The 13,890-nt window shown below is 36.3% G+C and overlaps 2 protein-coding genes across 2 annotated transcripts in view; one reads left to right on the forward strand and one right to left on the reverse strand.

Moving 5' to 3' along the window:
* MACROD2 (MACRO domain containing 2) overlaps positions 1-13,890 on the reverse strand; it is a 900,884-nt gene that overhangs the window by 767,115 nt on the left and 119,879 nt on the right. The window lies entirely within an intron of this gene.
* On the forward strand, positions 8,010-11,285 carry FLRT3 (fibronectin leucine rich transmembrane protein 3). Its single transcript, XM_026055957.1, has 2 exons — positions 8,010-8,067; positions 9,218-11,285. The coding sequence occupies exon 2, from the start codon at positions 9,263-9,265 to the stop codon at positions 11,210-11,212; it is 1,950 nt and encodes a 649-aa protein (XP_025911742.1). The 5' UTR covers positions 8,010-8,067; positions 9,218-9,262; the 3' UTR covers positions 11,213-11,285.

Consider the following 13,890-nt stretch of genomic DNA (forward strand, 5'->3'; position numbering starts at 1 on the left):
CGCCTGCAGCTTCTGCACCAGCACCGCCTGCCGGCGCTGCGCCTCCTGCGAGCTCTGCAGCCTGCGCCGCAGGGAGGCCTGGCCCCACGCCGCCTCCCCGGCCTCCATGCCCCGCTCGCCAGCCGGGCCCGGGCGGCCCCGCGGCCCCCGCGCCCGGCTCAGCAAACAGCGGCACCGGGGCTGAAAGCCCGCAAGGGCTTCGCGCAAGCCGGCAGCCCCGACGCTAGCGGCGCCTCTGAGCCCTGTAAGTCAACTCCCGCGAAAGAGATAGCAGAACGCTCCTCCGGCTGCATTCGTGTAGAGCCCAGATGCGTTGCATGGACACCCGCCGTATGTGACCCGCATAGTAAGGCAACAGATCGGGGGAGGCAAACTAACATGCTAAGCTTTAGGGCAGCGCATCATGCATGGACTAGGACCAGATTGCCAGAGGCAGGCAGTCGTAAAAAAGCTTTCTGCTACTATYTGGTGTACAGATTTTACATTCGTTTGAAAACTACACCCCCATTGCTGCATATATTTAAAAATGAGGGGGTATTTTTCCAGTGAAGGAGCAAGTGTGTTGTGTAGACTAGCACGCAAAGTCTCAGTTCGTTTTATGTAGAACAAAATGGTTGCACATACACACAGAAGGAATGCAACAGGCCCAAGTTTCCTCAAAAAATACTTTTTTCTTTTTTTTTGGAAAGAGCTACTTGATAATATTCACAGCATTCAAAACGTCCTTACCTAGTTTTAATCAACTTTTCCATTGTTTTCAATTTATTAAATGATTATATGATGGCAGACAAACTTCTAACAAATGCATTTGTTAAATTGTTCATAAATAAATACTTCATTTATTCTTCTATTTACCTCATCTCTACATTTTCTCAGAAAAATCTTGCTTCACAATTGCTAGAATTGCCACACTCCTTTGTTTTACCATCCTAGTCCTTGAATATGACCACAGACTGCAACTTAATTTATAAGGCAAAGACTGAGTATTCCTACATTTCAGAGCACCACCTACAAACAGCAGTCCTGTTTTCCAACATCTGTGATAGATTATATCATCTAGATATGTTTTTCTGATTTTCCTGCTTAATTCTTGAAAAACAGACCACTGGCAAATAAAATTCTGCTGTGCAAAGACCAGCTGCATTTGTGGTATAGTCATTCTGTTTAAAGTAGCCTAAATAATCTCTTACAACCACGAAGGGGTTTGAGCACAACCCTGGCACATCAAGTCAGAGTTGCAAGAAGTATTGCAAACATGTTACAGCAACAATGATTGCATATAATTAACTAATCCATGGAGTATTGTTAGCCATGGGTTACTAATCTGGACTGAACATAAGTCACTTCCCTTCTTAAAGGGATCAATTCTGGTCAGTTAAAGTACAGATGAATATTTTATAYGCTGTAGTAATGATGAAATACAGAATTACTTTACAATTAAATCTTGTTCCTCCAAAAGATATCAGCTGAACTCTGAAATATGAAGGGAATTTCTTATTACCACTTAGAAAAGGAAGACTCACAATTTGTATTTTGATGTAAATTCTCTACGCAGAAATAAAGTGTAGAGAAAAAAAAGAGACCAAAATTTTTCATACTTTAAAAAACAATTAATTATCCTGACCCCAATTTTATTTCCTAAAATATACTGTCCAAGAAGATAGAAGCATCAGTTATGCTCACCATCTACTGCCTGGGGATATGGCATCTTAATGAACATTTCTTTGAATTAGAGTGAAAAATGCATTTGTCAAGTGTACAAAGAAAAGAATCATCTGCTGTAATACAGAGAGATCTGTATGCATTTTTCTTGTCAATATATGCCACACATTAGTTCAAATTTAAGAGGTTTGAGTGCCCTTCTCTCCCTTCCTCAAAAAAATCCCCTCAAGTTTCATTTAATTTATTCCAAAAACCATACAATGCAGTCCTGTTTAAGATCTTTTTTCAGATGCTTCACAAACAACAGGTAGACCTGGGTTCATAGAAAGCCAGTTAATTATGTTAAAATGTACAGAGGTTATTCTAATTGTTCTAGTCATACTATCAAAAGCTTTTCTATTTTTCCACCTACATTTAATCAATCTGTATTTTTTTCCTGTTCTGCACTTCTCCTGTATACCAGAAACCATGACCAACCCTTAGCATATGTTTAATACCCTAGTTCTCACTCTTTTTTCATACATTCATACCATTTTCTTTAATTGGTGAGTGACCAGATAAATACTGTAGTTAATAAAGTCAGCATGGAAAATAAGATTCTGTAAACTCTCTAAAAGAGTGATTATTTTTTTCCTCCCCCTTTGGAGGCTGCCTCTGTTTTTCTCAACAGGAGACTTTGTTGTAATTAAAGCAGAGAAAACTGGACAGCAGCAAAAACATCTGACTTGTGGCTCTTAAAAGCACAGTTTTTGTAGTGTGTACCACCCCCCAGTGGGCAAAAAACTCTGTAGTAAACTCGCAGCAAGCTCTAATCTTCAAAAATAAAGTGTGTACATTTTACAGCAAGAACAAAATAAAGATGCATTTCTGGGTTGTTTTTTCATTTCCCCTTTGTAACCAATACCTGAAAGTTGAAAAATACTGTGTAGGCAATGGTGGCTAATCAAAGCAATTGCTAGAGTTTGCAAACTTTGCATTACAATTATTTGAAGTGGCTTCAGTTGGTAGATGGCCATCTTTGTCTCCTTCTAGCAGGAAACATCTATGCTAATGGCTAGTATTTCTGAAGTTTTTACTATCACTTCAAAGCACAAGAATGCACATAAGAATTAATACACGATTGCTTACATTTATTTTTAATAAGTGACCAAAAAAATCACTTAGGGCAGGCATCTTGAAAAGCATTCCATAAGCATATTACATTATCACAAAATACGTTCTTCCTATTATTACTGATAAGAATTAAAACAATCTTACAGCTTCACTTTTTTCAAAGTTTTGTATTATATTTCAAGAAGCAAATTTGGTAATCAGAAAGTAGATAAAGTATTTCAAGATGGAAAAAAACAAAACTACTGAAGCATTATTCAGTATCTGAGTAATATATTTTTTTAAATATGCTTAACCTTTTGTTTCATCTCAACTTTGGTGCTAGGACCTCCGTAGCAGGTACAATTCCACCTAAATTTGTCAAGAAGGAAAGATGGATTTTACCTTGAAACAATGGTAGCATTTGTTCTCTATTTCTTTGTTTTAAGCATGGGCAAGTTACTTCATCAGCAACTCTCAAAAGAAAACCTAGAAGCCATAGTTGGCTACACTCAAGGAGCACTAAAACAAAAAGCCATTGCACCCCCTGCCCCCAAAAGTGCTTTTTTTAGTTTAAGCAATCCATGTGCAACCTTCATAGAAGCAGAGCAGACAAAACAAGAGTATAAATAGAGTATGAAACAGTGTCTTTTCAACCTAACAACTTTAAAACCAGAAAAGATTTAAAAAGCAAACTTCAGAAAATAAGTTGAAGAATTCTCAGTTCATTTGCATCGTCTACAGCAAATACTGACTCTGCTCATTTTTTATGCCATACAAGAAAGGCATGAAGTTAAGCTTTTACTCAGAATCCATTTCTAATTAAGATTCATTTTTATTTGATGGGAAAAATCACATCAAATTTTGCATTTTTGTTTTAAAGACACGATTTAAAATTACAAAGGCAATATTATGTTCAGTTACTACACAAGGAAAGGGTAAAGAAAAATAATCAAAATATAGTTTTCTACAAGTCAAAATAAAACCTTATCTGACAAGAAAAAACAAAACAAATTCCACCAACACACAGAGAGGCATCCTAATCTGAAAAGCTCACTATCACTTTAACAAAAACTTTAAGGGCTAAAGAATGTAAAGAAGACAGTTAGAGGACCTTCTGCTTGCCTAACACTAAACAAAAGAATGGGGCACCTTCCTGAAATATGATGATCGTGGAAATTTCAACTCCTAGACASGGTGCTTAGAAAGCATTCTGCTGTCACTATCGACTAACCCTGAGTAATACACTTAAGAAAACAAAGTATGTGCATTGTTTTAAGTATAGATTAGCGCTGTGGAACTTCTTTAGAAACTTTGTGAAGTTATTTAAGAGGAACCATGACCTTTGTAAACTAAATGGGCAATGTATACAGTAGATACTTCACCAATATTTTAGAAGATTATAAACACATTTTGTGTTTCTGATGCCTTTCAGATTCTAAATAAATGTGGAGGTAATACTGCAATAAAAGTAAATTTAATAATAAGTACACTGATTAAGCACAGTTGTTAGGCTTGTAAAATACATATTTTCTAATATTAATTTAATTCTAAAAGTTACTCTTGTCATTCATAACCTAGAAATACTGGTCAGCAAATTCTCTCCCTTCCCCCTATTACTTTGAATGATAGGTAGAAATAAGCCACTGTTTTTCACAGCTACCATAATTCCTGTCAGAGAACACAGAGGTATATTAGAAATTCAAATAAGCCTTATGTGACCTAAACTCAGGCAGCTCTTCATTTTATTCATGTTGTATCATATCTTGGAAAGAAAAGATCTCTTTAGCACCATTTTTAGAAAAATTTCAGCTTTTCCAACATACTAAAACTTTCTGTTATTGTTGTTTGTGTACTGGATAGACAGCGCAGCTGGATTCCATATGTTATAATAAACACAAAGTTCTTCTGCAGTGCATTTTTCTTGTATAGTGCAAATTACCTTGAACATTTTAAAATAAAATGTCCCCCTGCTTAGCTGCACTACAGCGATAAGTATATGGCACAAGTCTCACACATTACCACTATCTGTAATACTTGCTTACACAATGTCCCAGGAAAAGTAATTTAACCATGCAGTTCAGCAAAGTTCATGAAAATACTCAGCTCTGAATAAAGATAAGCATAAAAGCTGCTGCTCAGTTGCTCAAACGTTACTTTTGTTAACAAAAAGTAGTTTTTGCATTTAAAAATGAACTTCTACACATACCTTCTAAAACTCATCTTTTTCTGCTCTGTTCAAAATTAATGGGTTCTTTCAAAACCATGTATCCATGAAGCTTCCCAATTTGATGATGTGGAAACCTGGACACAGTGTCTGTACCAGTGGGGGTCACTTTTCTTTTCATCCTGCAGGATCAACTATAATGACTTGATGTCAGGGAATATGCAGAGACAGCTCAAGAAGAGGAAAGTTTGAGCATGGCAGCAGGATTCCCTCCTTCTCTGCAGACAGATCATTGCAGCCTTTGATATGCAAAAACATTGTTTTCAGCTATGGCCTGAGATAAAAAGTGCAAGATATCAAACAATCAAAACCTGAAGAAAACTATTCTAAGTTTAGAGAAGAGAGTGGGGGGTATAGTCTTAATCCACATTTTTGAAACAGTGTCATCTTCTCCAAAGAGACCCGCTTTTATTTCTCTCTCTTGTTTTCACGTAATTTTGAGAGAAGGGATAAAAAAATTCCAAGAACTTAATGAGCTTTAGTGCTTTCATTTTAATCCTACCTTTCCACTAATACAATACTGGCAATAAATGAAGGGTTGACTATAAAATGGAGCAAAGAGGAAACAGTTTATAATCTAAAAAGGTAAAACAAATGCACTTAATTTCTCATGTGTAAGATGTATGCATATTAGAGCTTCTGTTTTGCTTAGTAAAACATATATTTTTTACAGCCTACTTCTAAAAACTTTAAAAGTTCTAAAGAACAGCAATTTAATGGATTCTTCATAATAAATTCTTAAAAGTTATTGTAGCCTTCAAAGGCCTATTTAACAACAAATTTATATTCCCACTCCACAATATGCTTCCAGGAAATATCCTCTATCACAACTTCATACTAGTTCCAAAGAGACATCGTTTTTTATATAGGTGTTAAAAAACTGGTTATTTCAAAGTTTTAGGAATAGATTCTGGACTTCTGTTTCCACAAACACTTTAGTAATGTTAACCAAGAAAGTTGGCTACTACTTAATTGCAAAGAATATGGAGTCTTTCTGTTCCATTTTATAATACTGATTGCACAAGTGTACTCAAACCCTAAAAAGTGCGCTCTGTTATTACTCCAAAACATGCCCATGCAGATTGAGTTTTTACCTTATATAAAGCATACATTAAGATACCCACCTCTCTACCAAGGTGGGGTGCAAAAAAGGGTGCAAAGAAAGCTCAGATTAGCATGAAAGCAGCATCAGGAAGAAAAAGGATTTACCAATCCCTCAGTAGACACTATCTCTAAGTGGGGCTTTTCCTTTTCTTTTATGGTCACCTTTATTCTGTGAAAAAGGAAAATAATTTGCATTTATGTCACAATAATTCTGTATCAGTGCAAGTTTCCTATTGCTGTAGGAGTATTACTGATCTACCAAATCAGGACTTCATGATGCTTGCTTGAAATCGCAAAAGACCATTTTAAAACAGAGACTGTGTTTAAGTCTAATACTTTATGATGGACCAGGAGCAACTCTAGTTATGCTCATATTAGAGGAGCTAAACAAGTATAATTCAGCATGCAGTTTCTTCGTAGCATTTTAATTCTGTGGATCATGCTCAGTTTATTCGACTACATGCAATCATGAGAGGGATAAGCAGATGTTAAGACTTTTTTATTTCAGGTTCAACCATTTCTATTTCAGACAGATACAACCCACATGCTCTTAAGGAACATATACTTGGTATCTCATTGGATGCCTCTCTGCAAGAGTGATGTGACGTATTCAAAGTTAAAATGCACCATTCAAAAATAATCAGATAATTAGATTTTATCAAGAAAAAGGAATAGCCAAGATTGGGGTATTTTTCTTTTTCGAAATTAGAGTAATCAGATTAATAAAATACTAATCTAAATACTGATTCCACTGTGCAACATGTCAAATAAAACAGCCTAAAAGTTCAAATAGCTTGGCATATTGAGTACATTTCGTAGACAAAACCCACACATATGAGGATCGTTGTCTACCTCAGTTTACCAAGAATGAAAAGCAAGCTGGTTTAGCCTCCTCCAAGGAGGCTGGACTTCCATTAGCAATCAAGGGGGAAAGGCGTCAAAGTTTACAAACATTTTTTTCCACTGTCTATTGATTGAGGATGACACTACCTTCTACTGGGAGAAAGGAAAAGGTAGCTCCAGCAAAACTGCAACACCATGAGACTAGACAGCATAACATGCACTTCTGAATAGCTCTGTATTTTGCTGAATTACCAATATTTTGAGAAAAGAAAGTGCTAGCTGTATATAGTAAACATAGTTTATATAAGGATGCAACACAGTGAGTACTAGTGTCCACCAGTTATTAACTGCAATTTTTTATTTATTTATTTATTTTTACTTTCACAGGAAATTAACAGTTCAAGGAAAGCTTTAGATGGAGAGCTTTCTTGGAAGGAAATAATATATATTTGTTTATGAAGAAAACCATCTGAATTAAATAACATTTCTACAGTAAAATAACTTGCATTCTTTTGCAAGGAGGGAATTCTTTCTGCATTACAAATTCTGAAGTAGTATTAAAAAGTGAAAGTTGGAAAACGGTTCTTTTAAAGAGGTGTGGATATATCAGGATGTAGCTACTGTACAAACTTTATACTTGGATAATTTTGGACAGAAAAAAAACCCTGTTCCTGACCTCCCGAAGAGGCTATCATCATTCAAGTCTCAGCATAATGAATAGTTTCCATCATGTGGAGCTGAAATTACCACCTCTGACTACTACACTACACAGAAGAATTTGTAAGAATTACAAAGAAAGTTATTCCTGTTAAAAGCATTAAACCAGACAGAAGAGGTTCTTCATTCACAGACCTTATATGAAGACAAAAATAGAAGTCTTATTGCGGCACAGTGACAGGAAGTTGAAGCTTTTCTGTTCCACAGCCTGGTGTGCTTATGTACCATGATAAATCTTTGTTGGAATGTTCATTGAATATAGTGCCAGTAGTCTGGAAACATACCTACCAAGAAGGATCGTTTGAGTAAACACAGTCAAGAAAAAACAACTACATGGAGTAAACTGTACAACAGAGACTCGCAAGAAAAAAATTTCTCTTACTGGATATCCTCAAGCACAAAATTTACTCATACCTTTAAATACGGTAGGATCAATATTAATTTATTTTCCTTTTCATGCCTCAGAGAATAAAGTTCAATTAATAAGTGAACCCACAAGAGAGAAGGTCGTAACATTGCTTAATGTATAGGTCATCTTACAGAAGTTCTCACAGCTGTAATTACAATAGTAATTGAATTATGTTGTCTTAAAAGCTATAAAAATGCTAATTACTTGAGCTGAATGTACAAACACAATACCAATGCAAAGTCTAATTTCAGTCTCAAGAGTTAATTTATATTATTCTACCTTGCACAGTTTGAACTAATAAGATGTGAAAATGTGGTTAAACCTGTCAAACAGTCTCTTATTAGTGTACTGCTTAGTAAGAAGACTTTTGAGAATGACAAATATTTAAACAGGAATTTAAGCATGTAATGAAATATTCCATCCACTCAACTAGAAAGCCGTAGCTCTAATAGCTATGCCAGCTTTGAAGCTACCAGTTGTTACTTTCACCCTTCTAAACATTCTAGTTTGAGAAACAAGACTAAAAGTAAGCTATAGTATTTGTAAAATATACAGTGAGACATTGAGCACTCAAAAATTGTAAGAGTCTTTACTTGGTCTTTGCTCTTTTCTCTGTATTCTCTACTTAGTAACTAATTACCATTAGGACTCTTCTGAACCTCCCAAAGAGTGGTACCATAGAACTTCTGAGCTTAGGAGGGGTTTTATAGCTCACTTAGATAGTTAGCTGGCTTAGGAATTACTTTTTATATTTCAGATATAGAATGATTTACTTGGACTTTGCTTTGACTTTAGCCCTGTACTTACTCCATTCTCAAAAAATCCACAACATGATTTCAAACTAATACCTGAGAACAAAGATTGTCTCTATACATGAAATGTTGAGGAATCTTAGAAAGAGCCTTCTTGCTTAAATAAAACAATTCATAGATCAGACATACTCGATTATATTGTTTAAAGTTATTTTAAATTACAGAATAATCTGTAAATCAAATTGAGTTAGTACAGGCAGAAGTACAATTACTGATATAAGGAAAAGTACGATGTGTTTACGAGCTTGAATTTTAGCTTAATGTATGCATTTCAGATGTCTTCTGTAATGTTGAATTGTCATTGCAGTTTCTTTAATAATGATCTGGATAATTTTGTTTGTTTGGTTTTTTTAGATTGTTGAAGATCAGAACTGTATACAAATCTCATCATTCCTGACCATGATTAGTGTAACCTGGAACATCTTCCTAATTTGGACTAAAATAGGGCTGTTACTTGACATGGCACCTTATTCTGTCAGTGCCAAACCATGCCCTTCAGTATGTCGCTGTGATGTGGGTTTCATATATTGTAATGATCGCGATTTGACATCTATTCCTACAGGAATCCCAGAGGATGCTACTACCCTCTTCCTTCAGAACAATCAAATAAATAATGCTGGGATTCCTTCAGAACTGAAGAACTTGCTTAGGGTGGAAAGAATATATTTATACCACAACAGTCTAGATGAATTCCCTACCAACCTCCCTAAGTATGTTAAAGAACTGCATTTGCAGGAAAATAATATAAGGACCATTACTTATGATTCACTTTCAAAAATTCCTTATTTGGAAGAACTGCATTTGGATGATAATTCAGTTTCTGCTGTTAGCATTGAAGATGGAGCTTTCCGGGACAACATGTATCTCAGACTTCTTTTTCTCTCTCGAAATCACCTTAGCACCATTCCCTGGGGTTTGCCTAAAACGATAGAAGAGCTACGCTTGGATGATAATCGTATTTCCACAATTTCAGAGCTGTCCCTTCAAGACCTTACAAATCTAAAACGCCTTGTTTTAGATGGAAATCTTCTAAATAATCATGGATTAGGAGACAAAGCCTTCATGAATTTAGTCAATCTTACAGAACTGTCATTGGTCCGCAATTCGCTTACAGCCGCACCAGTAAATTTGCCAGGAACAAATCTAAGAAAGCTTTATCTGCAAGAAAACCATATAAATCGCGTGCCACCTAATGCTTTCTCTTACTTAAGGCAATTGTATCGGTTAGATATGTCCAATAACAATCTTAGCAATTTACCTCAGGGTGTCTTTGATGATCTGGACAACATCACTCAATTGTTTCTTCGCAACAATCCATGGCACTGTGGGTGCAAAATGAAATGGGTACGCGACTGGCTACAGTCATTACCTTTAAAGGTTAATGTACGTGGATTGATGTGTCAGGCACCAGAAAAAGTACGTGGAATGGCTATCAAAGATCTCAACGCAGAACTATTTGACTGTAAGGATGACGGTATAATAAGCACCATCCAAATCACTACCGCAATACCAAACACGTTATATCCAGCCCAAGGACACTGGCCAGTTTCTGTGACCAAACAACCAGACATAAAAACTCACAACCTGAATAAGAACTACAGAACCACAGAAAGCCCAGTACGCAAAATTATTACAATATTTGTGAAATCTGTAAGCACGGAGACTATTCATATCTCTTGGAAAGTTGCACTACCAATGACTGCTTTAAGACTGAGTTGGCTCAAGATGGGTCACAGCCCTGCCTTTGGATCTATAACTGAAACGATAGTTACAGGAGACAGGAATGACTATTTACTTACAGCTCTGGAACCAGAATCACCATACCGTGTATGTATGGTTCCCATGGAAACCAGTAACACCTATCTGTCAGATGAAACTCCTGAATGCATCGAGACTGAAACAGCACCTCTTAAAATGTACAATCCTACAACAACCTTGAACCGAGAACAAGAGAAGGAACCTTACAAAAATTCCAGTTTACCTTTGGCTGCCATTATAGGAGGTGCCGTGGCTCTAGTAGCTATAGCATTGCTGGCGTTAGTGTGCTGGTATGTTCATAGAAATGGATCCTTATTCTCACGGAACTGTGCGTACAGCAAGGGACGCAGGAGAAAAGATGACTATGCTGAAGCAGGAACTAAAAAGGATAACTCCATCCTAGAAATCAGGGAGACTTCTTTTCAGATGATACCAATAAATAGCGATCAAGTGTCCAAGGAGGAATTTGTAATACATACCATATTCCCACCTAATGGAATGAATCTGTATAAGAACAGCCACAGTGAAAGCAGTAGTAACAGAAGCTACAGAGACAGTGGTATTCCAGATTCAGATCATTCACACTCATGATACTGAAGGAAATGAAAGACTGATTTGATTTTTTAACAAGAAAAGACTGACTTTAAAGGTTGCTGTTCTACTGCAAAACACTGGATTAAGAGAACTGACAAAGCAATGTACTGTACATTTGCCATATAATTTATATTTAAGAACTTTTTATTAAAAGTTTCAAATTTCAGGCTACTGCTGCGATTAATGTAGTGGGGATACCTGACCACAATTCTATATTTTAGTATTTTTTAGTAATTTGTACTGTATTTTCCTTGCTAATATTGAAGTTACAGACCATTTAACTTTTGTGTTCTACTGAGTAAGATGACTTGTTGACTGTGAAAGTGAATTTTCTTGCCGTGTTGAGCAGTCAGAACATTCATCTGAGATCCTTGTAAGTGTAAGCACAGGCCATTTTTCACTTTGGTATTAATAAAATAATGTTAAACCTGGCAAATCAAGAAGATTAAGAAGTGGTTGCAAAAACTCACAGAATTATAATGTTGGGTCTATTAAATCTGTAAACCACAACAATATTCAATAAACAAAAGCGTGTGTAGTAATGGGCAATATCAGCTGTCTGGATGTATCCATTCAACAATGGTTAGATCCAATTTAAAAGATAATCATCAAGCCAATTATATGCATGAGACAAGCTGTTGAAAAGTGAAAAAACTGATCCCTGGAAGTAAGTATAATAAAATTCCTAACAAGGAGTTAACAAAAAAAAGGGGGGGAAGAAGAAGAAGAAAAAACACACTAAGTTCTACAAACTAAGGGGGTAAATATAGTTTGGGGTTAGATTTCTGGTTACCAAAACCAGTTTTCTGCTTATTATAGAGAAAACAGTGATGGATGATCACAGGCATTCGGGAGGCAAGGGCAGGAGGACTGACAGAGAAAACACTTGGAAATAGCTTGGAACAGAAAAAGTATTGCAAATACAGTTCATAAGGAAAAAAAAATGAGGACAAACAGGCAACACAAGCAAGATCTCAAAACAATTTAGTCACGAAGGTAATCAGACAACAGTATAGTATAAATTCTAACTATGGAAATACAGCTATTTTAAAGCATATATACTCAAACACAGTATACAGATGTTTATTAAAAATGCTGTCATTACAGTCAGGAATACTGCCCATTACTGTCACAATTTTCCAGAAATTCCATAATAAATCTAWAAGGTAAAATGTTTCTTTCTGGCTTCCTAGTGAATTATGAGCTACTTCATGTTTAAACCCTAAGCCACTCTTTGTTGCCATAATCATTTGTTTCTTGACCTAGAAACCAAAGTGCATTGTACGCCCTTTGGCCAGTCTTGTATGTGCCTTGATCCAACGCTACGTGTATCCAGCTTTTTTTTAAAAAAAAAACAAAAAACAAAAAAAAAAATAAAATACCCACTTTTTCATACCTAACTTAAACATGAAAAATATTGGTCTTATTGATGAATAAAGTTGAAAAATCAGTACAGAATAATGTGTTTTGCTTTCCCTGATGTGCACTAATGCAGTTAAGATATTAACACCATAGGCCACACATCTGCAGTGCACTGATAGAAAATCCACTCAGAAGCTACTACTTTTCAGGTTGTAAGCTTTGCCTGTTTCTTTGTTCAACAGACTATCACGCTACCAGATTTTTTTTTTTTTTTATGATTATTTACTGTGAAAACACGTTGTCACAACTTCGAAGTACATCAACAATGAAAGGGAGGGAAGCTATGGAGTACCCTCTGAGATATAAATGAGTCTTTCAACTACAGCAGCAAATAAAAGATAGAGGGACATACAAATACTTAATGTTTTGGACAACATTTCTGACAGAGAAAGAATGTATACAAAATGCAATTCAACTTCTTTAAGAGAATTTTAGTAATGCCTGGGCTGTCCATTTCCGCAAAAGTGGTACAGAATGGAAGATAACAGAAAAAAAGAAGTTACAGACACTGAGATCAATGAATTCAACAGTCAGTAACCCACCCTCCTCCCAGGGATCCGTCTAACTGCGCAGACTCAGAACTTCCAGACCTACATGGCTCTTTTCACCGCACTTTCCAGATGTGGCCAGGAAAGTTTCTCCCCAAACCATCCATGTCACAGTACTGTCTCCTCAACTCCACCCTCAAAAAGAGTGCAATTTCCAAGCAATGAAGGAGGGGGCAGTCTACAACCGAGGAGTAGCGCTGTGCTTCCCCACTGACCTTAAACAAACACATCTTCTTTAGCTGGAGCACTGACTGGATTCATGATGTCAAAAGTAACAGAAAGGGGCATATCATGCTAAATAATTATGTGCACAGTTCTGTGTAATGCACTAAACAGGACTATTTTACTCTTATTTTCTCATCAAGTACAAATCTAGAGAAAGGTGAGAAAGCCAAGAGTAAGCCTGTGGAGCCTCATTATGTTCTTCTGCAAAAAGTTTCCCACACAGTAAATGGGAATGGAAAGCCAACACAGATGGAGAAGACAGACTGTTTTTTCTTCACATAAACTAGCATATAGGGAAACTTCAATCTGAGATCCATTCAATGGCAGGGTCACTGGCAATAGATTATTCTTTTGCCATCAACTCTCCAGTAGCAAAATTAAATTGGTTTTGCTGGATTTTCAAGCTTTACGGGAGGATTTCTCAGAAAAGCTCCCCTAGTTGACTCCAAATTTGTGTTGTGGAAAGGGCAAAAGAAAACT

The sequence above is a fragment of the Apteryx rowi genome, unplaced genomic scaffold (assembly GCF_003343035.1).
Source record: "Apteryx rowi isolate R43461 unplaced genomic scaffold, aptRow1 scaffold_128, whole genome shotgun sequence".
Classification (NCBI taxonomy): Eukaryota; Metazoa; Chordata; class Aves; order Apterygiformes; family Apterygidae; genus Apteryx; species Apteryx rowi.

Bases quoted from the DNA above. Each gene is read 5' to 3' on its own strand.
- FLRT3 (XM_026055957.1), top strand. From the start codon at position 9,263: ATGATTAGTGTAACCTGGAACATCTTCCTAATTTGGACTAAAATAGGG.